The sequence below is a fragment of the Periophthalmus magnuspinnatus genome, chromosome 21 (assembly GCF_009829125.3).
Source record: "Periophthalmus magnuspinnatus isolate fPerMag1 chromosome 21, fPerMag1.2.pri, whole genome shotgun sequence".
NCBI classification, from domain to species: Eukaryota; Metazoa; Chordata; class Actinopteri; order Gobiiformes; family Gobiidae; genus Periophthalmus; species Periophthalmus magnuspinnatus.
Window position 1 is genome coordinate 537,501 of NC_047146.1, and position 24,433 is coordinate 561,933.

The window sequence follows — 24,433 nt, forward strand, 5'->3', positions numbered from 1 at the left end:
GTGTGACTGGTCTGTGTGACAGGTCTGTGTGATTGTCTCGTTTTTCCCCTGGAGGAGAAAACCTGCTGTAAATATAAATGATCACACAATTTGATTCACACAAATCAGATAAAGATGAAAAATGTGTTAAATGACACAAAAGAGTCCAACACTGATGATGTCACACTGATGATGTCACACCGATGATGTCACACTGATGATGTCACACTGATGATGTCACACTGATGACGTTTTACACACGTGTTTTGCACACGTGTTTTGCACACGTCCCTTCTTTACACATGTCTCAGGTGAATGTGTCGAGGGCCCTGCTGAGGGCCCTAGAGCACACTCAGAGCGCTCTGGCAAAAGGAGAGGACTTCCCCTCAGTCGTCCACCAGGGAGACATCGCACTCATGGTACACAAGTAAGTACTATTATTACTACTACCACAAGGACTAATACTACAAACACCATGTCCTACTATTACTACTACTATGTACTAATTTGACCTACTCATATTCTGTCATAATTGCTTTTTCCTGTCTATAACCCTGTTCCACAGTGGGGCTTTAACTCTATTCTAATGTGCTGAAATGTTCCTCAGTGGAGCTTTAACCCTGTTCTAATGTTGTGGAGTTAGTGCAGTACTTATACTTGTATAACTTGTACTTGTGTGTACTACTGTGTGTACTTTGAAGTGAGAGCAGCTGGTTCTGTGTTGATACTTCATTTAACTGGTCTGAGCTGTTTTATTTTCTCTATGGGAGGAGCAGTCTGCTCCTCTGCTCCTCCGACCTCCTCCTCTGCTCCTCTGCTCCTCCGACCTCCTCCTCTGCTCCTCTGCTCCTCTGACCTCCTCCTCTGCTCCTCTGCTCCTCTGACCTCCTCCCTCTGCTCCTCTGCTCCTCTGACCTCCTCCCTCTGCTCCTCTGCTCCTCCGACCTCCTCCTCTGCTCCTCTGCTCCTCTGACCTCCTCCCTCTGCTCCTCTGCTCCTCTGACCTGCTCCTCTGCTCCTCTGACCTGCTCCTCTGCTCCTCTGACCTCCTCCTCTGCTCCTCTGCTCCTCTGACCTCCTCCTCTGCTCCTCTGCTCCTCTGACCTCCTCCTCTCCTCCTCTCCTCCTCTGCTCCTCTGCTCCTCTGACCTGCTCCTCTGACCTCCTCCTCTGCTCCTCTGACCTCCTCCTCTGCTCCTCTGACCTCCTCCTCTGCTCCTCTGACCTCCTCCTCTCCTCCTCTGCTCCTCTGACCTGCTCCTCTGCTCCTCTGACCTGCTCCTCTGCTCCTCTGACCTGCTCCTCTGACCTCCTCCTCTGCTCCTCTGACCTCCTCCTCTGCTCCTCTGACCTGCTCCTCTGCTCCTCTGACCTCCTCCTCTCCTCCTCTCCTCCTCTGCTCCTCTGACCTCCTCCTCTGCTCCTCTGCTCCTCAGAGTTCCTCCAGACCAGGTCCAGATCCAGGGCCAGATCCCAAACTGCTCCTGTCCCTGGTTTGACCTTCAGTCTCTGCCTCAGGAGCTGTTTGAGGAGGAGGAGTCTGTGGAGCTCAGGGTGAGGAACAACACAACAACACAACAACATTACAACACAACAACACAACAACAACACAACACGACAACAACACAACAACAACACAACACGACAACAACACAACAACAACACAACACGACAACAACACAACAACAACACAACACGACAACAACACAACAACACAACAACAACACAACAACACAACAACATGACATCACAACAACACAACACGTGTTTGAGGAGGAGGAGTCTGTGGAGCTCAGGGTGAGGAACAACACAACAACACAACACGACAACAACACAACAACAACACAACACGACAACAACACAACAACAACACAACACGACAACAACACAACAAGGCAACAACACAACACGACAACAACACAACACGACAACAACACAACACGACAACAACACGACAACAACACAACAACAACACAACAACAACACAACAACAACACAACACGACAACAACACGACAACACAACAACATGACATCACGACAACACAACACGTGTTTGAGGAGGAGGAGTCTGTGGAGCTCAGGGTGAGGAACAACACAACAACAACACAACACAACAACAACACAACACGACAACAACACAACACAACAACAACACAACAACAACACAACAACACGACAACACAACAACATAAAAACACAACAACATGACAACACAACAACACAACAACATGACAACATGACAACACGACAACACGACAACATGACAACAAGGCAACAACAACACAACAACATAAAAACACAACAACATGACATCACAACAACACGACAACACAACAACATGACAACACAAAAACACAACAACACGACATCACAACATCATAACATCATAACATCATAACATCTCATACAAGGAAGCACATTTATTATCTTGTATTTATAAAGATTGATAAAATGGCGTCTTTAAAATAGTGGATTAAAGATTAAACTCAAACATGAATCAGTCCAAATAAAACTTCAGAGGCTCAAGGAGAAGAAACGACTGAAACAGGAGAAACATCTGAGCAGATTGAAGAGCAGGTCTTTTCTTCTTGTTGGATGCACTGAACAAAGCATCATGGGAGTTGTAGTTCAACCTCTGTTTTAGAACCACAACAAAACTCCAGCGTGTTTTTGTGGCTGAGTTGTGTTTACCGTTGTGTCCAGATGTTGGCGCTGCAGAGGAATCCTTTTGAGTGGAACCCCAGAGCAAACGTGTCTGCACCAATCGTATCGCTCACTCTGCAGCGGGAAAACCACACGGTCATCCCCGTGCACGGCCTCAAGAAGAACATCCAGGTACAGCTACAAAGACTGGGACCTGGTTTAGACCTGGTTTAGTCCTGGGTTAGACCTGGTTTAGTCCTGGGTTAGTCCTGGTTTAGTGCTGGGTTAGTCCTGGGTTAGTCCTGGTTTAGTCCTGGGTTAGACCTGGTTTAGTCCTGGGTTAGACCTGGTTTAGTCCTGGGTTAGTCCTGGTTTAGTGCTGGGTTAGTCCTGGGATAGTCCTGGTTTAGTCCTGGGTTAGACCTGGTTTAGTCCTGTGTTAGTCCTGGTTTAGACCTGGGTTAGACCTGGTTTAGACCTGGTTTAGTCCTGGGTTAGTCCTGGTTTAGTGCTGGGTTAGTCCTGGGTTAGTCCTGGTTTAGTCCTGGGTTAGACCTGGTTTAGTCCTGTGTTAGACCTGGTTTAGTTCTGGGTTAGACCTGGTTTAGTCCTGGTTTAGACCTGGTTTAGACCTGGTTTAGTCCTGTGTTAGACCTGGTTTAGTTCTGGGTTAGATCACAGTATAAGTACTGACAGAAGTACACAGTACTTTAATGTGTGTGACTGGTCTGATGACGTCACACTGATGACATTTTTATGACACTTTAAATATTCTTATATTTTAATTATATTATAATTTCTTATATTAGTATTTGTCCCGTCTTAAATCTCTCGCTGTTGCTCGGTAACAATGATGAAATTCCCCTGTGTGATGTCATGATGTACAACCAGGAAGTACAAGTTTGATTAAATCTTAAATATAATGATCTTCAGTGTTTTAGTAAAATGGAAACACTTCAATTTAACCTTCACTTTAAAAAAGGTGAAGAACAATGACTGAGCTGTTTAACCCAGAGGGACGGGTCAAATGCAGGTTTAACCCAGAGACACTGAGGGACGGGTCAAATGCAGGTTTAACCCAGAGACACCGAGGGACGGGTCAAATGCAGGTTTAACCCAGAGACACCGAGGGACGGGTCAAATGCAGGTTTAACCCAGAGACACCGAGGGACGGGTCAAATGCAGGTTTAACCCGGACACTGAGGGTCATTGATATAAATGTTGTGTTTCAGATCTTTCTCCCAAACCCTGTGTCTCACCTGATCAACTCCAGCGTCCTGCACCTGAGCAACTACAGCACCACCATCCTCCACCTGCCGCCAGAGCCCAGCACGCTGGTGCTCAAGGTCAGACGGGCGTGAGGCCGGGTTTAGGCCGGGTTTAGACCGGGTTTAGACCGGGTTTAGACCGGGTTTAGACCGGGTTTAGACCGGGTTTAGACCGAGGTTAGGCCGCATTAAGACCAGGATTAAATCGGGTTTAGATGGGGTTTAGATGGGGTTTAGATGGGGTTTAGATGGGGTTTAGATGGGGTTTAGATGGGGTTTAGTCCTGGTTCAGACCTGGTTTAAATCTCTCTTTTAGATGATCCCGTCTGTAGATCCTCTGCCGTTCAAAGCCTACCTCGGGGAGGAACACCCCACAGAGAGCACCTACATCGCTAGAATACAACTGCCTCAAGAGGGAGAGACCCTGGGTAAGAACAGGACTAGACCAGGACTAAACCAGGACTAAACCAGGACTAAACCAGGACTAGACCAGGACTAAACCAGGACTAGACCAGGACTAAACCAGGACTAGACTAGGTCTAACTCCGGTCTAACGCGATCTGTCTCAGGGGAGCGGTACACGTGGATGCTTGACCCCTCTGACCTGGGCGGGCGCTCGGGGCAGCTCTTCCTGTTGGTGCGCCCCCTGGTGGGTCCTGGGGTGAAGTCCATAAACGCGTCTCTGAGCATCACAGTCATCTCCACACGCTGTAACTTCTGGAACCAGAGTCTGCAGGAGTGGAGCACGGCCGGCTGCAAGGTACGGGAGGGCACGGGGAGGGCATCTGAGGCACGGGGAGGGCATCTGAGGCACGGGGAGGGCATCTGAGGCACGGGGAGGGCATCTGAGGCACGGGGAGGGCATCTGAGGCACGGGGAGGGCATCTGAGGCACGGTGAGGGCATCTGAGGCGCGGGGAGGGCATCTGACTGTTTGTTCATGCAGGTGGGCGCGGGCACCACGGCGGCTCTGACCCAGTGCCTGTGTGATCACTTGACGTTCTTCGGAGGCTCGTTCTTTGTGGTTCCAAACGTCGTCGACCCGTCGCAGTCGGCTCAGCTCTTCGGAACCTTCACGCAGAACCCGGTCGTGGTCTGTCTGGTGCTGGTGCTGTTCCTCCTCTACCTCCTGCTCCTCATCTGGGCCCACCGCAAGGACCGACAAGACACACGCAAGGTACCAGTGTGGTCTAGTCCTGCTTTAGTCCTGGTGCAGTCCTGGTTTAGTCCTGGTGCAGTCCTGGTTCAGTCCTGGTTCAGTCCTGGTTCAGTCCTGGTTCAGTCCTGGTTCAGTCCTGGTTCAGTCCTGGTTCAGTCCTGGTTCAGTCCTGGTTTAGTTCTGTCTTGTTCCAGGTCAAAGTGACAGTTTTGGCTGATAACGACCCCTGTGATAAATATCAGTATTTACTGACTGTGAGCAGTGGACACCGGAGAGGAGCCGCCACCTCTGCACAGGTAACACGCCCTACAGGCTCCTGTGTGTCCTCGTCTGTGTCCTCCTCCTCTATGTCCTCCTCCTCTGTGTCCTCCTCCTCTATGTCCTCCTCCTCTGTGTCCTCCTGTATATCCTCCTCCTCTGTGTCCTCCTCCTGTGTGTCCTCCTCTGTGTCTTCCTCCTCTGTGTCTTCCTCCTCTGTGTCCTCCTCCTCTGTGTCCTCCTCCTCTGTGTCCTCCTCTGTGTCCTCCTCTGTGTCCTCCTCCTCTGTGTCCTCCTCTGTGTCTTCCTCCTCTGTGTCTTCCTCCTCTGTGTCCTCCTCCTCTGTGTCCTCCTCCTCTGTGTCCTCCTCTGTGTCCTCCTCTGTGTCCTCCTCCTCTGTGTCCTCCTCTGTGTCTTCCTCCTCTGTGTCCTCCTCCTCTGTGTCCTCCTCCTCTGTGTCCTCCTCTGTGTCCTCCTCTGTGTCCTCCTCCTCTGTGTCTTCCTCCTCTGTGTCTTCCTCCTCTGTGTCCTCCTCTGTGTCCTCCTCTGTGTCCTCCTCTGTGTCCTCCTCTGTGTCCTCCTCCTCAGGTCACCGTGGTGCTGGTGGGGTCCATCACCTCCAGCGCTCCTCATCACCTCACAGACTCTCAGAAGCCCGTGTTCCAGCGAGGAGCAGTGGACATGTTCCTCCTCAAGGCCCCGGGGAGCCTGGGAGACATCCAAGCTGTGAGACTGTGGCACAACAACGAAGGAGAACATCCAAACTGGTGAGAGGAGGCAGAGGAGGAGAGAGGAGGAGAAAGGAGGAGAAAGGAAAGAGGAGGAGGAGAGAAGAGGAGAGAGGAAAGAGGGAGGAGGAGAGAGGGAGGGGGAGGAGAGAGGGAGGGGGAGGAGAGAGGAGGAGAGAAGAAAGAGGGAGGAGGAGAGAGGAGGAGATAAGAAAGAGGGAGGAGGAGAGAGGGAGGGGGAGGAGAGAGGAGGAGAGAGGAAAGAGGAGGAGGGAGGGACAAAGAGAGGAGAGAGGGAGGAGGAGAGAGGGAAGAGGGAGGAGGAGAGAGGAAAGAGGAGGAGGGAGGGACGAAGAGAGGAGAGAAGAGAGGAAAGAGGGAGGAGAAGAGAGGAAAGAGGAGGAGGGAGGGACGAAGAGAGGAGAGAAAAGAGGGAGGAGGAGAGAGGAAAGAGGAGGAGGGAGGGACAAAGAGAGGAGAGAAGAGAGGAAAGAGGGAGGAGGAGAGAGGAGGAGAGAAGAAAGAGGGAGGAGGAGGAGAGAAGAGGAGAGAGGAAAGTAGCAGAAGGAATGAGTTAGGAGGAGGGAGGAGAGAGTGAAGACGAGGAGTAGAGGAGCAGAGGAGCAGAGGAGCAGAGGATGACTGGTCTTCCTCTGCAGGTTTGTGAGTTCGGTCGTGGTCCAGGATCTTCAGACGGGGCAGAAGTTCCATGTTCTGTGTAACTCCTGGATCGGACTCGACATCGGTGACGGAACTTTAGACCAACTGTTCCCCGTGACAACGAGCGAGGAGCTGAGGAGGTTCAGGTACTAGACCAGGACCAGACCAGGACCAGACCAGGACTAGACCAGGACTAGACCAGGACCAGACCAGGACTAGACCAGGACTCAAACCCTCCTCACAGTTAGCATTATGAGCCTGTACGAGGCTCCGCCCACAAGCCGACACCACCCACGCTTCACATGATAATTCTCCAGAAATATACAAAACATGACACAAAACTGTGCACTATGACTTCACAAACCTGGTGTGATGTGCAGGAGTTTCATTAGTGCGATGCAGCTGAGTGTGATAGAGCTCTGAAGGGGGAGGGGCTTAGCACAGAGAGCAAAGGGAGGGGAGTCTAGGGGTTCCACCTTTTTTGGTTCCAATAATTCCAATACTACGGCTTTAATAATCTGATCCAAACTGCTCCTCATGAAGCTGAACTTCATCTGAAACAACGACAGAACGACTCAAACATCCTGAGAGCGCTCGCCCCGTCCAGACCAGTCCAGTGTGAGTCCAGTGTGGGACTTTGGCCCGTGTAAACGAGCAGTGCCACATGATGACATCACCGGGAGGGGAGGAGCTAACTACACTGAATAATAAATAATAATAATACATTTTATTTATAACGCACTTTACATTTGACACCAAATCCCACAGTGCTACACTGAAGATAACACCTGTTTACAGTTTGTTTGTTGGTCTAATGTGAACTGTGCCTGAGACTTAACCATTCAGGCTCCTTATGAGTGCTCTCAGACGTATTAGCATACGGGCTATTAGCATACGGGCTATTAGCATACGGGCTAGCACTATTGTTTTCTTTGTTGCAAGGAAACAAGGAAAACCATAGTGCTCGAACTGAAGAAGTGGCTTCACTCCTACAACCAGACTCATCTGAACTTATCTTGTGCCCTATAGAAGTAAATACCTCCTCTTTAATACCCCACAGAAGTAAATACCTCCTCTTTAATACCCCACAGGAGTAAATACCTCCTCTTTAATACCCCACAGAAGTAAATACCTCCTCTTTAATACCCCACAGAAGTAAATACCTCCTCTTTAATACCCCACAGAAGTAAATACCTCCTCTTTAATACCCCACAGGAGTAAATACCTCCTCTTTAATACCCCACAGAAGTAAATACCTCCTCTTTAATACCCCACAGAAGTAAATACCTCCTCTTTAATACCCCACAGGAGTAAATACCCTCTTGTGGTGTTTGCAGTAACCTGTTCTTCATGAAGACCACGAGGGACCTGAGTGATGGTCACCTGTGGCTCTCGGTGGTGACCAGACCTCCGAGCTCCTCGTTCTCCAGGGTCCAGAGGCTCTCGTGCTGCTTCAGTCTCCTCCTCTGCACCATGCTCACCTCCATCATGTTCTACGGCATCCCCACTGACCCCGCTGACCAAGTCATGGACCTGGGTGAGACCTGGACCAGGACTGGACTGAGGACTGGACTGAGGACTAGACTGAGGACTGGACTGAGGACTGGACTAAGGACAGGACCAGGACTGAACTAGGACTGGATCGAGGACTGGATCAAGGACTGAATTGAGGATTGGACTGAGGACTGGACCAAGGACTAGAATGAGGACTGGACCAAGGTCTAGACAGAGGACTGGACTGAGGACTGGACTGAGGACTGGACTGAGGACTGGACTGAGGACTGGACTGAGAACTGGACCAGGACTGGACCAAGGACTAGAATGAGGACTGGACCGAGGTCTAGACAGAGGACTGGACTGAGGACTGGACCAGGACTGGACCAAGGACCAGACAGAGGACTGGACCGAGGACCAGACAGAGGAATGGACCGAGGACCAGACAGAGGACTGGACTGAGGACTGGACCAGGACTGGACCTGGAGATGTACCAACACTTTTCTCTGGTTCACAGACTCTTGAGAGTCCGTCTTGCGCGGCTCCGGCTGAAGTGTTTGCATGTGATTGAAACTGCCCAATCGCAGAGCAGCACTGTGGCTTGGGCGGAGCCAGCGATGAGTCTGTTTCCATAGAGACACAGAGTTTAGTTTGAGTCAAACGTTCAGAGAGAAGAACTTTGAGCTTTTGTGGAGGAAAGATCTGAGTTTTTCTCTGAACTCGATTTAAACAAACGCTCTGCTGTTGCGACGCTTCAGCCAATCAAATCCGAGTATTTGTTTGAACGCTCTCATCGTTGGTTCATTTTATGGTTCCACAGTAGGGCTTTAATGCTCTGGTGATTCCGCTGTCCTCAGGTCAGTTCGAGTTCACGTGGCAACAGTTCAAAGTCGGGATCCAGTCGTCTTTGATCATGTTCCCCGTCAACATCCTCATCGTCAGCCTGTTCAGGTTCTCCAGACTGAGAACCGGAACCAGGACCGGACCCTGCTCCTGCTGTAGACCGTGTCAAGACCAGAACTCTCCCCAGACAATCACCAAGGTAACAGGACCAGGACTGAACCAGGATCAGAACCTGCTGTAGACCGGGACCAGACCAGGACTGAACCAGGACCAGATCAGGACCGGACCAGGACCAGACCAGGACCAGACCAGGACCAGGACCAGACCAGGACCAGACCAGGACCAGACCAGGACCAGACCAGGACCAGACCAGGACCAGGACCAGATCAGGACTAGGACCATTTCCCAGATAAAGATGAACTTTGTTTATTTTGCAGAAAGTGACTAAACTGGTCCAGTCTCTCTCAAAGTCCACGGAAAAGTCCAAGTCCAGGATCATAACCAGACTAAAGAAGGACCTGGGTTCAGTTCTCTCTGAGCTGGAGGAGTATATGTCCCTGCGAGACCTGAGGACCACGGCTCACGAGGACTCTGGTCAGGCTCAGGTTTTTGTTTTTTTTAAAATACTTTTTATTTAGTTTGAGTTCTTTATGTGTCTCTGTGTCTGTGTGGAGTTTGCATGTTCTGCCTGTGTCTGTGTGGGAAATAGTCCTGACCAAGACTAGACCAAGATCTGCAGACCAGGACTAAACCAGGACTGAACCAGAGCTTAGCCTGACCAGGTTTAGTCCTAATTTAGTCTTGGTTTAGTCCTGGGTTAGACCTTGTTATTGTTTCTTTCTCTTGTTAAAAATTGAGGCAAAACTTTTAGTTTCTTGTGACTTTATAAAACTTTGTGTGAAAATTCATTAAACGTGTGAAAAATATACAATTTCTGATATTAGTTTACAAATTTAACTAGTCTCTGTAACAGGGAGGGCATCTGACACACAGGGAGGGCATCTGACACAGTTTGGACTGCTGTAATGCTCTGCACTTTCAAATGTTCCATATGCAGCTGCTGGGTTAGAGTCAGGGGTTAAGGGTGAGGGGTCAGGGGTTAAGGGTGAGGGGTCAGGGGTTAAGGGTTCAATTCAGTTTATTTTTGTAAAGCTCAAAATCACAGCAGCAGTCGCCTCCTGGGGCTGAACATGAGAATAATTTAAATCAACAATGAAACAGAAACAGACGAGTGTCCCAGAGCGCCCCCTGTCCTTAGCTCAAGGAGAACCACAGTGAAGGAGAGACTCTCGTGGATGGGCAGCTGCAGATGTGTCCAGGACTAATGTGCGTCCATTTACAGATAGAGTCAGTGTTAGGGTTGGGGTCAAAGGTTAGGGTTAGGTTTAAGTCAGGGTTAGGGGTGCTGGTCTCTTTTCACTAGCTCTGTTAGTTTTAGAGCTGGTTTTCTTTGCAGAGAGATAGAGACAGATCATTCTCCAGAGCAGACCTCAAACTCTGGAACGACCACTATGAGGATTAGAACGACCACGTCTGTAGAGCTTCTGACACTCAGGGATACAGGAGTCTGGGAGGGCATCTGACGCTCTTGTGCTTTCAGAGAGTAAAGATGTTGACAGGAGGAGGTCTGAGGAGGAGCTGTACTCTGAGCTGTGTCATCTGGAGAAACATCTCAGCTCCATGGACCCAGAAGAGGACCTGCTGCGACCTACCAGGACCAGACTCACCTGGAGCAGACTGCTCCGAGCCAGAGGACAGCACCTCCTCAGCTTCAGCCAGAGTCTGCAGAAGGTCCAAGTCCTGAAGGAGAGACTGAGAGACACTGAGGAGGACTACAGGTGAGACCATAGGCTGTACATATATCTGGACATAGCTAACCTGCTAGCCGCCGTGTTTCAAACAGGAAGTGAGCATGGCCGCGACTCGGCTCCATTGACTCTGGCTCCAGTTCACTTTCTCTATAACCTCTGACCTTAACCCGCTCCACATGATCCTGGGGTTTGTGTTTCACTGTTATGTCCCAAATCAAGATGTGAACATTAATAACAGACAAATCAGGCGCCTTCTTTTCCTGAGGTTGTGCCCACTAGCGTTAGCAACAGGTTTGATTGACAGCGTTGCTAAGCCCCCGCCCTCCTCTGTCTTTCTTCCCGCAGTCTCCCCCGGGCCCCCCCGCGCCGCGCTCTTCCTTGGTGGTGTGTGTACGTGGCCTGGCTGCTCGTGGCTGCCTCCTCTGGTGTGTCGGGGTACTTCACCATGCTCTACGGCCTCAAGTTTGGGAAGGAGAAGTCCATCAGCTGGGTGGTGTCCATGGGCGTTTCCTTCTTTCAGAGTCTGCTGCTGATACAGCCATTAAAGGTAAGCGTCTGCCCTCTAACCGCAGGGTCACAGGTCCAAACACCCTCTAACCGCAGGGTCACAGGTCCATCAGCTGGGTGGTGTCCATCGGAGTGTCCTTCTTCCAGTCAGGGCCATAGACTGAACATTTAAATGGACACAGCTAACGCACTAGCCACCACATTCCAAACAGGAAGTGATTATGGGCGCACTTCCTGCTTCCTGCTGATTCCGGGGGAGGCTGTGGGCCATGTTCTCCACCTCTATTGTCGATGCAGCTGCTCGTAGCTGTGGTCATAAGGTCTGCAGTGCTTATCACTGTGGCAACCCCTGAACCCGGTGGTTGACACCAGAAGTAAGGGATGCAGTCAGGCTGAAGAAGGAGTCCTATTGATCCTTGTTGGTTTGTGGGACTCCTGAGGCAGCTGAGGAGGAAGCAGAGAAAAGGGACCCGGAGGTGGACTCATCCATCACCCTGGCTGAAGTCACTGAGGTGGTTCAAGCTCCTCGGTGCCAAGGCTCCGGGGGTGGACGAGATCCGTCCTGAGTACCTCAAATCTCTGGATGTTGTGGGTCTTGGCTGACACGTCTCTGTAACATCGCGTGGCGGTCGGGGACAGTACCTGTGGACTGGCAGACTGTGGTGGTCCCTCTGTATAAGAAGGGGGACCGGAGGGTGTGTTCTAATCAGGGGAATCACACTCCTCAGCCTTCCTGGTAAGGTCTATTCCAGGGACTGGAGAGGAGAATTCAACCGATTGTCAAACCTTGGATTCAGGAGGAGCAGTGTGGTTTTTGTCCTGGTCGTGGAACACTGGACCAGCTCTATACTCTCCATCAGGTCCTCAAGGGTTTATGGAAGTTTGCTACAGTCCACATGTGTTTTGTGGATCTGGAGAAGGCATTCGACCGTGTCCCTCGTGGTGCCCTTTGGGGGGTGCTCTGGGAGTATGGGGTCCGGGGCTCTTTGCTAAGGGCTGTCCGGTCCCTGTATGACCGGAGCAGGAGCTGTGTTCATTGCCGGCAGTAAGTCAGACCTGTTCCCGGTGCATGTTGGACTCCGCCAGGGCTGCCCTTTGTCACCGGTTCTGTTCATTATATTTATGGACAGAATTTCTAGGCGCAGCCAGGGGTCAGAGAGGGTCCGGTTCAGGAACCACAGGATTTCATCTCTGCAGTTTGAAGTTGATGTTGTCCTGATGCTTCGTCGAGCCAGGACCTGCAGCACTGGGGCAGTTTGCAGCCGAGTGTGAAGTGTCTGGGATGAGAATCAGCTCCTCCAAATCCGAGGCCATGGTTCTCGACCGGAAAAAGGTGGTTTGCTCTCTCCGGGTGGGTGGAGAGTCTCTGCCCCAAGTGGAGGAGTTCAAGTATCTCGGGGTCTTGTTCGCGAGTGAGGGAAGGATGGAGCGTGAGATTGACACTTGGGTCGGTGCAGTGATGCAGTTGATGTATTGGACTGTTGTTTTAAAGAACGAGTTCAGCTGAAAGGCAAATCTCTTGATTTAACGTTAATCTATGTTCTTACCTTCACTATGGTCATGAGCTTCGAGTAATGACCGAAAGGACAAGATTACCAAATGGGTTTCCTCCGCAGGGTGGCTAGGCGCTCCCTTAGAGATAGGGTGAAGAGCATGGGCACACGAGAGGAGCTCGGAGTAAAGTCACTGCTCCTCCATGTTGAGAGGAGAAGCTGAGGTGGCTCTGGTATCTGCTCAGGATGCCTCTTGGACACCTCCTTGGGGAGGTGTTCCGGGCATGTCCCACCGGGAGGAGGCCTTGGCGATGACCCAGGACACGCTGAAAGGACTATGTCTCTCGGCGGGCCTGAGAACGCCTTGGGGTCCCACCGGAGGATCTTGAGGACATGTGAAGGGGTGAAGGAAGTCCGGGAGTCCCTGTTTAGACTGTGGCCCCCACGACCTGGCCCCAGATAAAAGGAAGAACATAGATGGATGGAATCGGGCTTGAAATGGTCCCTATAACTGCTCTAACCTCCATGAGCTTCATTTGGAGCTGAGCGCTGTGGGTGATGTCACACTCACTCAGAACACTTCTTTGTACAGTCTATAGTTAGGACAGACTAAACCCTCTAACCACAGAGTCACTGGTCCTAGTCTACTCCTTTTCAGGTACTGGCTCTGGCTCTGCTCTTTCACCGCAGGGCGACAGGTTTAAATCTCTTGGTTTTACAGGTGGTGGGTATGGCTGTGTTCTTCGCTCTGGTGGTGAAGAAGGTGGAGGAGGAGGAGCTGGAGAACGTTCAGATCTACAAAGACTCAAGTCAGTCAAATATTTTACACTTAAAATTCTCGATGTTCTTTAAGCTGTTCAGATCTTTATCTTTGTTTTAAGTCTTTTCTTCTCATTGAGCCTCTGAAGTTTTATTTGGACTGATTCATGTTTGAGTTTAATCTTTAATCCACTATTTTCAAGACGCCATTTTGTCGATTTCTACCCTCATTTAACTTCCACCATTACATTCCACCACTGTGACGTCCGCTCTTCCTTCTCCAGTTTTATTTTCTGAACCGTTGATACTCGTAGGATTCTGCAGCGTCGCGTCGTCATTTTGGTACAAATGTAAAAACGTGCTGCTCTAGTGATGTGCATCTGTCCATAGGGGGCGCTACAGCATGAGGCGCTTTGTCGTGATGACGTTTACGGCGACGTCAGCTACTATTGGACACTGCTGTTTTCTAACGCAGAAGTCAACAGATTTGTGTCTTTTATGAAGTGTTTTTAGATGAATATTTTGATTTAAAATGTGTAAATTATAACAGAGATGAGAACCATAGAGACACAAGCTCAATACGACTGATTTAAAATACTTTTCATATATTTTCATGAACAGTTTTACAAATTTAACTTTAACTGTTTTCAGACTTGAGAGTGACAGACAGAGACCTGAGCCTGTACCAGCCTCCTCCTCCAGTCAACATCGAGAGGATGAGGAGGAACAGGGAGAAGGAGGTGAAGGCCTACGCTCTGCTCACCGAGATCCTGGGTAGGACGTGTGTGTGTGTGTGGGGGTGTGTGTGTGTGTGTGTGGGGGGGGGTGTGTGTGTGTGTGTGAGGGGAAGAGGAGGAGAGAGGAGGAACTGGAAGAAGGAGGTGAAGGCCTACGCTCTGCTCACCGAGATCCTGGGTAGGACTAACACCTGTGCATGGAGAGAGTGAGCCAACTGTCAGGCCCAGAGAGGTGCAATGAGAAGACAATTCCCCAAGAGGTACAACCAGATGCCCTACCTGAAGCACTGGAAACTGCCGAGACTCCAAGCCTTGGCCAGCGGCGTAAAGAGGTGCACACGAGATAATGAAGCCAGACGAATAAACCGTATGTGTGTGAAAGTGTACGCTCAGAGTGATAACACCAGAGCACACCCACCAAGACTGGAAACAGAACAGCTCTGGGGGCTTTGAGAGAAGACCACAGCAACCTCCCTGAACAGTATCCAGTCACCATCACAGTGGCAGACGTCCAGAAAACAGTCTCAGGTATGAAAAACTGGTCCTGATCCACGCCTAATGGGTCACTGCCCTCCATGAGCATCTGGCAGCTCAAATGAACCAGCTGCTAATGGGACTCACCCTGAATGGCTCACTGAAGGGCGTCCTCATCCAGAAGGATCAGGGCCCAAGGTCGGCTGTGCAAAGAGGCCCCTGAGACAATCCAGGGAAAACAAACATGGAGCGACAGAACCAAGAGGAGCCAGAGTGAAACATCTGTGCAGAGAACGGACTGGAGACCCCGAGGTCAAGGTGGGAAACACCTCCAAAGGTCGAGGAGAATGAGCCAAGATCCTGTGGGACAGATACAGACAGAATGGACCAACTGGACACAGTGGAGAAACAACAGAGCAAAGAACCAAGAGAACATCAGGAAAAAGGAACATGAGAAACTAGAGAAATACCAGGGGCTCAAAGAAGAGCTGGAGAAGGTCTGGAAGGTGAAGGCCTCAGTGGAGCCCGTGGTCATCGGAGCTTGAGTTTATGTATTTCTGTATTTAAAGTACTCATTAGTGCTGTTTATTTGTGTATTTTCGTAGTATACCTGGGCTTCATGTGGATGCTGCTGCTCGTGGTGTACGCACAGAGAGATCCAAACACGTTCTACTTAAACCAGCACCTCCTGACGTCCTTTAGACCCACCCAGGACCAGAGTCTGAGTCTAGACCAGGTCCATACCTGGGCACAGACCACCCTGCTGCCCAAACTCTACGGACCCTACCCAGGTGCCACACAGACCGGGTTTAGTCTTGGTTTAGTCCTGGTTTAGTCCCGGTTTAGTCCTGGTTTGGTCCTGGTTTAGTCCTGGTTTAGTCCCGGTTTAGTCCCGGTTTAGTCCCGGTGTAGTCCTGGTTTAGTCCCGGTTTAGTCCCGGTTTAGTCCCGGTTTAGTCTTGCTTTAGTCCTGGTTTGGTCCTGGTTCAGTCCTGCTTTAGTCCTGGTTTAGTTCTGGTTTAGTCCTGGTTTCAGTTCACATGGGCGTGATTGACAGGTGCATTAGCCAATCAGGGACAGGCACGGTCCATCCTCATCGGAAAAAAGAAAATAAAACAAAGGGGTTGAAAAACATGTTAAAAAAAGAGTGAAGCCTAAACTCTGAGCTCAGAGAAATGTGATTTTGTTTGTAAATGACAGTGACCAATGAGCTGCTTAGTTTCACTGAAATAAACCGCTCTGATTGGACGATGAGGTTCTGTGTGGAGACGTGAGGGACAGACTGATGTGGAGAGACACAATGTGTCTTTATACTGTGTCTTTAAAGACAAATCTCTTTCTCCTCTGTCTCCTTCACCTCGTCTCATGAGTTCGTCCTGATTTTTCCGATGGTTTGAGCTCCTCTGAGTTTCACTGTCCCTCAGAGACAGATTAGAGACACTTCTGAACGTTTAGTGGATTTAAAGAGAATGTGTTTGTGGAGCAGAGATAATCTGGATTAGATTTTTCACAAATACTTTTGTTTGGAGAATAAAGGATAAATAACTTAAGTCTAATCTGTCAACTGGACAAAAGAGTGAAGACACTTTGACTTTGTGAAATACTGTGGTCTCATATAGAAGTATTTGTGAGTACTTTTACGGTGTACTGTGTGTAATACTGTGTGTACTGTCTCAGGGTTCATCACAGATGGAAACTCGCTCCTGGTGGGCGTGGCTCGGCTCCGTCAGCTGCGTGTACGTGGCTCCTCCCCCTCCTGCGAGGCTCCTCCCTCTAGGCACCTGCACAGAGGCTGTCCCCCGGTGTACTCCTGGGCCACGGAGGACACGGGCTCCTACGGGCCCCGATGGACCCCCCCGAGCTCCCCGGGCAACAGCACCCACCCCGGCAACCACACCCACCCCACCCCCTGGAGGTACCAGACCCAGGGGGCGCTGCGGGGCGCTCCGTTCTGGGGCCGAAACCTCCTGTACAGAGGAGGAGGCTACGTGTCCGAGCTCGGGCCGGACCTGCACGGCGCCTCCAGGTGAGGCCGAGTTAGTCCTGGTCAGATGTCTCTGTTTGCAGTACTCTCTGTATATTGGTAGTACTCTCTGTATATTGGTAGTACTCTCTGTATATTGGTAGTACTCTCTGTATATTGGTAGTACTCTCTGTATATTGGTAGTACTCTCTGTATATTGGTAGTACTCTCTGTATATCGGTAGTACTCTCTGTATATCGGTAGTACTCTCTGTATATCGGTAGTACTCTCTGTATATCGGTAGTACTCTCTGTATATCGGCAGTACTCTCTGTATATCGGTAGTACTCTCTGTATATTGGTAGTACTTGTATTGTACTCTGTTTGCAGTACTCTGCAGTACTTGTACTCGTCCCGCTGGCTGGACTCATACACCAGAGCAGTATTTGTGGAGTTCACTGTTTACAACGCCAACGTGAACCTGTTCTGTTTGGTGACTCTGCTGCTGGAGGCGGCCGACGCTGTGGGTCAGTGTTTGTCATCATAAATGCGTAAAAATGTGTTTATTTAAATCTGTTTATTTAAATGTTTTACTTAAATCTGTTTTATTTTTTACTGAGGAGTTTAAACCATCAGATGAATTTAACTGTTTAAATCAAGAACAGCAAAATAAACAAAAGAGTTAGACATGATTTGACTTTTACTCAGAGAACTCAGAGTGTACTTTAACTCTGTACTTTAACTCTGTACTTTAACTTTGTACTTTAACTTTGTACTTTAACTCTGTACTTTAACTTTGTACTTTAACTTTGTACTTTTACTTTGTACTTTAACTCTGTACTTTAACTCTGTACTTTAACTCTGTACTTTAACTCTGTACTTTAACTTTGTACTTTTACTTTGTACTTTAACTCTGTACTTTAACTTTGTACTTTAACTCTGTACTTTAACTCTGTACTTTAACTCTGTACTTTAACTTTGTACTTTAACTCTGTACTTTAACTTTGTACTTTTACTCTGTACTTTAACTTTGTAATTTAACTTTGTACTTTAACTCTGTACTCTTACTCTGTACTTTTACTCTGTTTTTATTTTGTGTTTTTATTTTGTGTTTTTATTTTGTGTGTTTTTATTTTATGTTTTTATTTTGTGTGTTTTTATTGTGTGTTTTTATTGTGTGTTTTTATTTTGTGTGTTTTTATTGTGTGTTTTTATTGTGTGTTTTTATTGTGTGTTTTTATTTTATGTTTTTATTTTGTGTTTTTATTTTGTGTTTTTATTGTGTGTTTTATTTTGAGTGTTTTTATTGTGTGTTTTTATTTTGTGTTTTTATTGTGTGTTTTTATTTTGTGTTTTTATTGTGTGTTTTTATTTTGTGTTTCTATTTTGTGTGTTTTTATTGTGTGTTTTTATTGTGTGTTTTTATTGTGTGTTTTTATTTTGTGTGTTTTTATTGTGTTTTTATTGTGTGTTTTTATTTTGTGTTTTTATTTTGTGTGTTTTTATTTTGTCTTTTTATTGTGTGTTTTTAGTTATGTGTTTTTATTGTGTGTTTTTATTTTGTGTTTTTATTTTGTGTGTTTTTATTTTGTCTTTTTATTTTATGTTTTTATTTTGTGTGTTTTTATTTTGTCTTTTTATTTTATGTTTTTATTTTGTGTTTTTATTTTGTCTTTTTATTTTATGTTTTTATTTTGTGTGTTTTTATTTTGTCTTTTTATTTTATGTTTTTATTTTGTGTTTTTATTGTGTGTTTTTATTTTGTGTTTCTATTTTGTGTGTTTTTATTTTGTGTGTTTTTATTGTGTGTTTTTATTGTGTGTTTTTATTTTGTGTGTTTTTATTGTGTGTTTTTTTGTGTGTTTTTATTGTGTGTTTTTATTGTGTGTTTTTTTTGTGTGTTTTTATTGTGTGTTTTTATTTTGTGTGTTTTTATTGTGTGTTTTTATTTCTTATTCTCAGGAGCGTTCGAGTTCCGCTGGGAGCTGCGGCCCGTGCGGCTTTATCCGTCCACCGGGGGGCTCCACCTGTTTGTGATGGCAGCAGAGGTCCTCTACATGCTGTTTGTGCTCTACTACATGTACAAACAGGTACTCCCCCAACACGGGTACTCTCCCAACACACACACATGCACACACACACACAGACTCTCATGACGTGCGTTGCTCAAAGGCCTCGGGGTTGGTGGTGTTTATGACGTCACTTCCTGGTTGGACACGAGCAGCAGACGTGACGGTAATTCTATAACTGTTACCATAGCAACCACCATGTAAACAAGAGCCCCCCGTCCGACGTAAAGGGTCGTTCTGAGGAGACTCTGGTGTGCACCGTCCAAACACGACACTGGATCAGGTTTATTTAAATGTTTATTAAATACATAAATAATAAACGAGGGGAGGATCAGATATAATCCCATAATCTGATTAAATCTGACATTTTAAAAACGCGAGGGGCTGTTTTTATGGATAATATGGTTTGACTCACTGCAGCAGCTCTGTCATTTTTGTGTTTTTAGACCTGACCGACGCTTCACACACAATTCTTTTGGATAAGTTGTAAATCTGTGGGTGTCAGGGGTCCGCCTGTTCGTCTGACCCGCTGCCCTGTGGAGTCCCTCAGGGTTCTGTTCTCGGGCCTGTCCTGTTCATGTCTCGTCTCTTTTACTGAAAAAACATGTCGTATCCTATGATTTACATGTTTAAAAAAATAAACAGAAGCAGCCCACATGTGTTTTCTTCAGCAGATATGCCGAAAAAAGGAGGAAACCATAGACTGTTTATATAAATGGATGTAGCTAACCTGCTGCCACCGTGTTCCAAACAGGAAGTGATCATGTGCACTTCCTGCTCCATCGTCCTCTCTCCGTCTCTGCTGCTTCAGACTCATTTTGGTCTTTGGGTTTTTATTTCACTATTGTGTCTGTAAATCAACATATGAACATTAAAAACAGACAAATCAGATCCTTCTTTCCCCGAGGTCGCTCCTGTTAGCGTTAGCGTTAGCAACAGGTTTGATTGACAGTGGTGCGGGTGGGAAGGGGCGTTACCTTCAACAGCCTCGCTCCTGATTGGCTCTTTTGTTGCTATGACACCTGCTCAGGCCTCATGAGCTTCATCTGGAGCTTTTTCCTGTCGGTTCTGGCCTGTGTGGTGAGGTGTTTTGCTCGTGGGCACAGTGGCAGACTCTCTCTCTTCTCTTCTTTAGATACAGAGGTTGAGGGTTCAATGCTGGGCTTACCTCCGGGACTGCTGGAACATTCTGGAGCTCAGCATCATCGCCCTCTCCTGGACCGGAGCGGGACTGTACATCCAGAGGACAGTGTTAGGGCAGAGGGACATCGAGTACTACCAACAGCACAAGGACAAGTACAAATACTTTAAATACTTTAATAATATCACATAATACTTTAAATTATCCTGTGTACATACTGGATTCAGAACAGCAACATAAAGTGAACCTGAACTTTGGCCTTAACCTGCTGACCACGGCGCTCTAAACATAGACTGTGTTTATGGACATGGCTTACCCGCTGCCACGTTACAAATAGGAAGTGAACGTGGGCACTTCCTGTCTCCTCTCTCTGTCTCTGCTTCAGACTCATTCTGGTCTTAAATGTTCGTATTAACCCTCTACATGATCCTGGGGTTTTTATTTCACTATTGTGTCTGTAAATCAAGATCTGAACATTAATAACAGACAAATCAGGTCCTTCTGTCCCCGAGGTCGCTCCTGTTAGCGTTAGCAACAGGTTTGATTGACAGCGTCGCTAAGCGCCCGCTCTCTGATAAACCAGTGCTGCTGCTCTGGTCTGGCTCTTTTCTGTGATTGGCTCCTGCTGCTCGAGCCTCGATGAACTTCATTTGACTGGAGCTGTCCTGGTTCAGTCCTGGTTTAGTCCTGGTTCAGTCCTGGTTCAGTCCTGGTTCAGTCCTGGTTTAGTCCTAGTTCAATCCTGGTTCAGTCCTGGTTTAGTCCTGGTTCAGTCCTGGTTTAGTCCTGGTTCAGTCCTGGTTTAGTCCAGGTTCAGTCCTGGTTCAGTCCTGGTTCAGTCCTGGTTCAGTCCTGGTTTAGTCCTAGTTCAATCCTGGTTCAGTCCTGGTTCAGTCCTGGTTCAGTCCTGGTTCAGTCCTGGTTCAGTCCTGGTTCAGTCCTGGTTCAGACTTAGTTCGGTCCTGGTTCAGTCCTGGTTCAGACTTAGTTCAGTCCTGGTTCAGTCCTGGTTCAGACTTTGTTCAGTCCTGGTTCAGTCCTGGTTCAGACTTAGTTCGGTCCTGGTTCAGTCCTGGTTCAGACTTAGTTCGGTCCTGGTTCAGTCCTGGTTCAGACTTAGTTCGGTCCTGGTTCAGTCCTGGTTCAGCCCTGGTTCAGTCCTGGTTCAGTCCTGGTTCAGCCCTGTTCTCTCCTCAGGTTCCCCAGTTTCTGCTCCTCGGCCTCCTCAGATGTTCTCCTTCAGTATGTGTTGGCCTTCATAGTTCTTTTGTCCACGGTGAAGCTCTGGCACCTCCTCAGACTGAACCCAAACATGGAGCTGATCTCCTCCACTCTGAGTCGCGCCTCTGGGGACATAACTGGGTTTCTCCTGGTCATCGGGCTCATGCTGGTCGCCTACGCCACTGCTGTGAGTGTGGACCGAGTCCCGGTCTGTCCTCCTCCTCTGTGTCTCAGTGTAATGCCCTGTATGAGGGCCTCGAACGCTGCTTGCTGTTCTAACCTCCTCTGTGTCTCAGTGTAATTCCCTGTACGGCTGGAAGATGGCGTCCTACAAAACATTCCCTGACTCTCTGCTCACGCTCATCAAACTGCAGCTCGGGATCTTCAACTACGACGAGGTACTCCCCATACAACCTGCTTCAGTCCTGATTTAGTCCTGATTTAGTCCTGATTTAGTCCTGCTTTAGTCCTAGTTTAGTCCTGGTTTAGTCCTGGTTTGGTCCTGGTTTAGTCTTGGTTCAGTCCTGCTTTAGTCCTGGTTCGGTCCTGGTTTAGTCCTGGTTCAGTCCTGGTTTAGTCCTAGTTTAGTTCTGATTTAGTCCTGGTTTAGTCTTGGTTCAGTCCTGCTTTAGTCCTGGTTCGGTCCTGCTTTAGTCCTGGTTTAGTCCTGATTTATTCCTGGTTTAGTCCTAGTTTAGTCCTGGTTTAGTCCTGCTTTAGTCCTGGTTTAGTCCTGGTTTAGTCCTGCTTTAGTCCTAGTTTAGTCCTGATTTAGTCCTGGTTTAGTCCCGGTTTAGTCCTGGCTTAGTCCTGGTTTAGTCCTAGTTTGGTCCTGCTTTAGTCCTGCTTTAGTCCTGGTTTAGTCCTGGTTTAGTCCTGATTTATTCCTGGTTTAGTCCTAGTTTAGTCCTGGTTTGGTCCTGGTTTAGTCTTGGTTCAGTCCTGCTTTAGTCCTAGTTTAGTCCTGATTTAGTCCTGGTTTAGTCCCGGTTTAGTCCTGGCTTAGTCCTGGTTTAGTCCTAGTTTGGTCCTGCTTTAGTCCTGCTTTAGTCCTGGTTCGGTCCTGCTTTAGTCCTGCTTTAGTCCTGGTTTAGTCCTGGTTTAGTCCTGGTTTGGTCCAGCTTTAGTCCTGGTTTAGTCCTGGTTCTTCTCTGTCTCAGGTGATGGACTACAGTCCGGTTCTTGGAGCTGTCTTGGTTGGTTCCTGTATCATCTTCATGGGGTTTGTGGCCATCAACCTCCTGATCTCTGTGATCCTGGTGGCCTTCCAACAGGAGCAGGTCCAGCACAAGGTAAAGACCTCGATTAGACCTCGATTAGACCTGGTTTAGACCTGGTGGTGACCTCTGTTGCGTGTTCTTCACATGTTCTTGTTGCGTGTTCTTCACATGTTCTTGTTGCGTGTTCTTCACATGTTCTTGTTGCGTGTTCTTCACATGTTCTTCACATGTTCTTGTTGCGTGTTCTTCACATGTTCTTGTTGCGTGTTCTTCACATGTTCTTCACATGTTCTTGTTGCGTGTTCTTCACATGTTCTTCACATGTTCTTGCTGCGTGTTCTCCGCATGTTCTTCACATGTTCTTCACATGTTCTTGCTGCGTGTTCTCCGCATGTTCTTCACATGTTCTTGCTGCGTGTTCTCCACATGTTCTTCACATGTTCTTGTTGCGTGTTCTCCACATGTTCTTCACATGTTCTTGTTGCGTGTTCTCCACATGTTCTTCACATTTTCTTGTTGCGTGTTCTCCACATGTTCTTCACATGTTCTTGTTGCGTGTTCTCCACATGTTCTTCACATGTTCTTGTGGTGTGTTCTCCACATGTTCTTCACATGTTCTTGTGGCGTTTTCTTGTGGCGTGTTCTTCACATGTTCTTGTTGCGTGTTCTCCACATGTTCTTCACATGTTCTTGTTGCGTGTTCTTCACATGTTCTTCACATGTTCTTGTTGCGTGTTCTCCACATGTTCTTCACATGTTCTTGTTGCGTGTTCTTCACATGTTCTTGTTGCGTGTTCTCCACATGTTCTTCACATGTTCTTGTTGCGTGTTCTCCACATGTTCTTCATATGTTCTTGTTGCGTGTTCTCCACATGTTCTTCACATGTTCTTGTTGCGTGTTCTCCACATGTTCTTCATATGTTCTTGTTGCGTGTTCTCCACATGTTCTTCACATGTTCTTGTTGCGTGTTCTCCACATGTTCTTCACATGTTCTTGTTGCGTGTTCTTCACATGTTCTTGTTGCGTGTTCTCCACATGTTCTTCACATGTTCTTGTTGCGTGTTCTCCACATGTTCTTCATATGTTCTTGTTGCGTGTTCTCCACATGTTCTTCACATGTTCTTGTTGCGTGTTCTTCACATGTTCTTGTTGCGTGTTCTTCACATGTTCTTCACATGTTCTTGTTGCGTTTTCTTCACATGTTCTTGTTGCGTGTTCTTCACATGTTCTTCACATGTTCTTGTTGCGTGTTCTTCACATGTTCTTCACATGTTCTTGTTGCGTGTTCTTCACATGTTCTTGTTGCGTGTTGCAGCCGTCGGAGGATGAGGAGGTGGTGCAGATCATGTTGAATAAAGTCTTTGGTCTGTTTGGCATCAGATACACACTGCCCCCCTCAGACCAGGATGAGAAGTGCGCCCACACCGAGGATTCTGGGTAAATGCCGAGGCAGTTGCGACCATGGCGACCAAAGCCTAAAGCTGCACTGTGGAACTTTACAGTGGAAGTGTCTGACACCTGCAGATCCTTATTTTTATTATCCATGAGTTTGTCTGTTCTTAGATTCTGGTTCAGTCCAGGTTTATTTAATCAGTTTTTAGTCTTTTGTATCATTTAAATTATGTAGTTAACTTTAGACCGGGTTTAGTTCTAGAATAGACCGGGTCTAGTCCTGGTCTAGTCCTGGTCTAGTCCTGGTCTAGTCCTGGTTTAGTCCTGGTCTAGTCCTGGTCTAGTCCTGGTCTAGTCCTGGTCTAGTCCTGGTCTAGTCCTGGTTTAGTCCTGGTCTAGTCCTGGTCTAGTCCTGGTCTAGTCCTGGTCTAGTCCTGGTCTAGTCCTGGTTTAGTCCTGGTTTAGTCCTGGTCTAGTCCTGGTCTAGTCCTGGTCTAGTCCTGGTCTAGTCCTGGTCTAGTCCTGGTTTAGTCCTGGTTTAGTCCTGGTCTAGTCCTGGTCTAGTCCTGGTCTAGTCCTGGTCTAGTCCTGGTCCTGTTCGTTCTTATTCTTGTA

At 47.9% G+C, this 24,433-nt stretch overlaps 1 protein-coding gene across 1 annotated transcript in view; it reads left to right on the top strand.

The window, feature by feature from the left end:
- Positions 1-23,936, top strand: part of LOC117389404 (polycystic kidney disease protein 1-like 2) — a 41,545-nt gene extending 17,609 nt beyond the window's left edge. The window contains exons 15-40 of the mRNA XM_055230697.1: positions 291-406; positions 1,416-1,533; positions 2,684-2,815; positions 3,856-3,969; positions 4,208-4,319; positions 4,461-4,651; positions 4,837-5,067; positions 5,244-5,345; positions 5,896-6,074; positions 6,695-6,841; positions 8,033-8,232; positions 9,047-9,231; positions 9,470-9,626; positions 10,633-10,870; positions 11,189-11,390; positions 13,565-13,652; positions 14,254-14,376; positions 15,419-15,604; positions 16,490-16,838; positions 17,165-17,301; positions 18,737-18,864; positions 19,979-20,139; positions 21,182-21,392; positions 21,502-21,603; positions 22,366-22,497; positions 23,742-23,936. Coding sequence (XP_055086672.1) covers positions 291-406; positions 1,416-1,533; positions 2,684-2,815; positions 3,856-3,969; positions 4,208-4,319; positions 4,461-4,651; positions 4,837-5,067; positions 5,244-5,345; positions 5,896-6,074; positions 6,695-6,841; positions 8,033-8,232; positions 9,047-9,231; positions 9,470-9,626; positions 10,633-10,870; positions 11,189-11,390; positions 13,565-13,652; positions 14,254-14,376; positions 15,419-15,604; positions 16,490-16,838; positions 17,165-17,301; positions 18,737-18,864; positions 19,979-20,139; positions 21,182-21,392; positions 21,502-21,603; positions 22,366-22,497; positions 23,742-23,867 — 4,167 coding nt within the window. The 3' untranslated portion in view covers positions 23,868-23,936. The remainder of the gene's footprint in view (positions 1-290; positions 407-1,415; positions 1,534-2,683; positions 2,816-3,855; positions 3,970-4,207; positions 4,320-4,460; positions 4,652-4,836; positions 5,068-5,243; positions 5,346-5,895; positions 6,075-6,694; positions 6,842-8,032; positions 8,233-9,046; positions 9,232-9,469; positions 9,627-10,632; positions 10,871-11,188; positions 11,391-13,564; positions 13,653-14,253; positions 14,377-15,418; positions 15,605-16,489; positions 16,839-17,164; positions 17,302-18,736; positions 18,865-19,978; positions 20,140-21,181; positions 21,393-21,501; positions 21,604-22,365; positions 22,498-23,741) is intronic.
- The last annotated feature ends 497 nt before the right edge of the window (positions 23,937-24,433 follow it).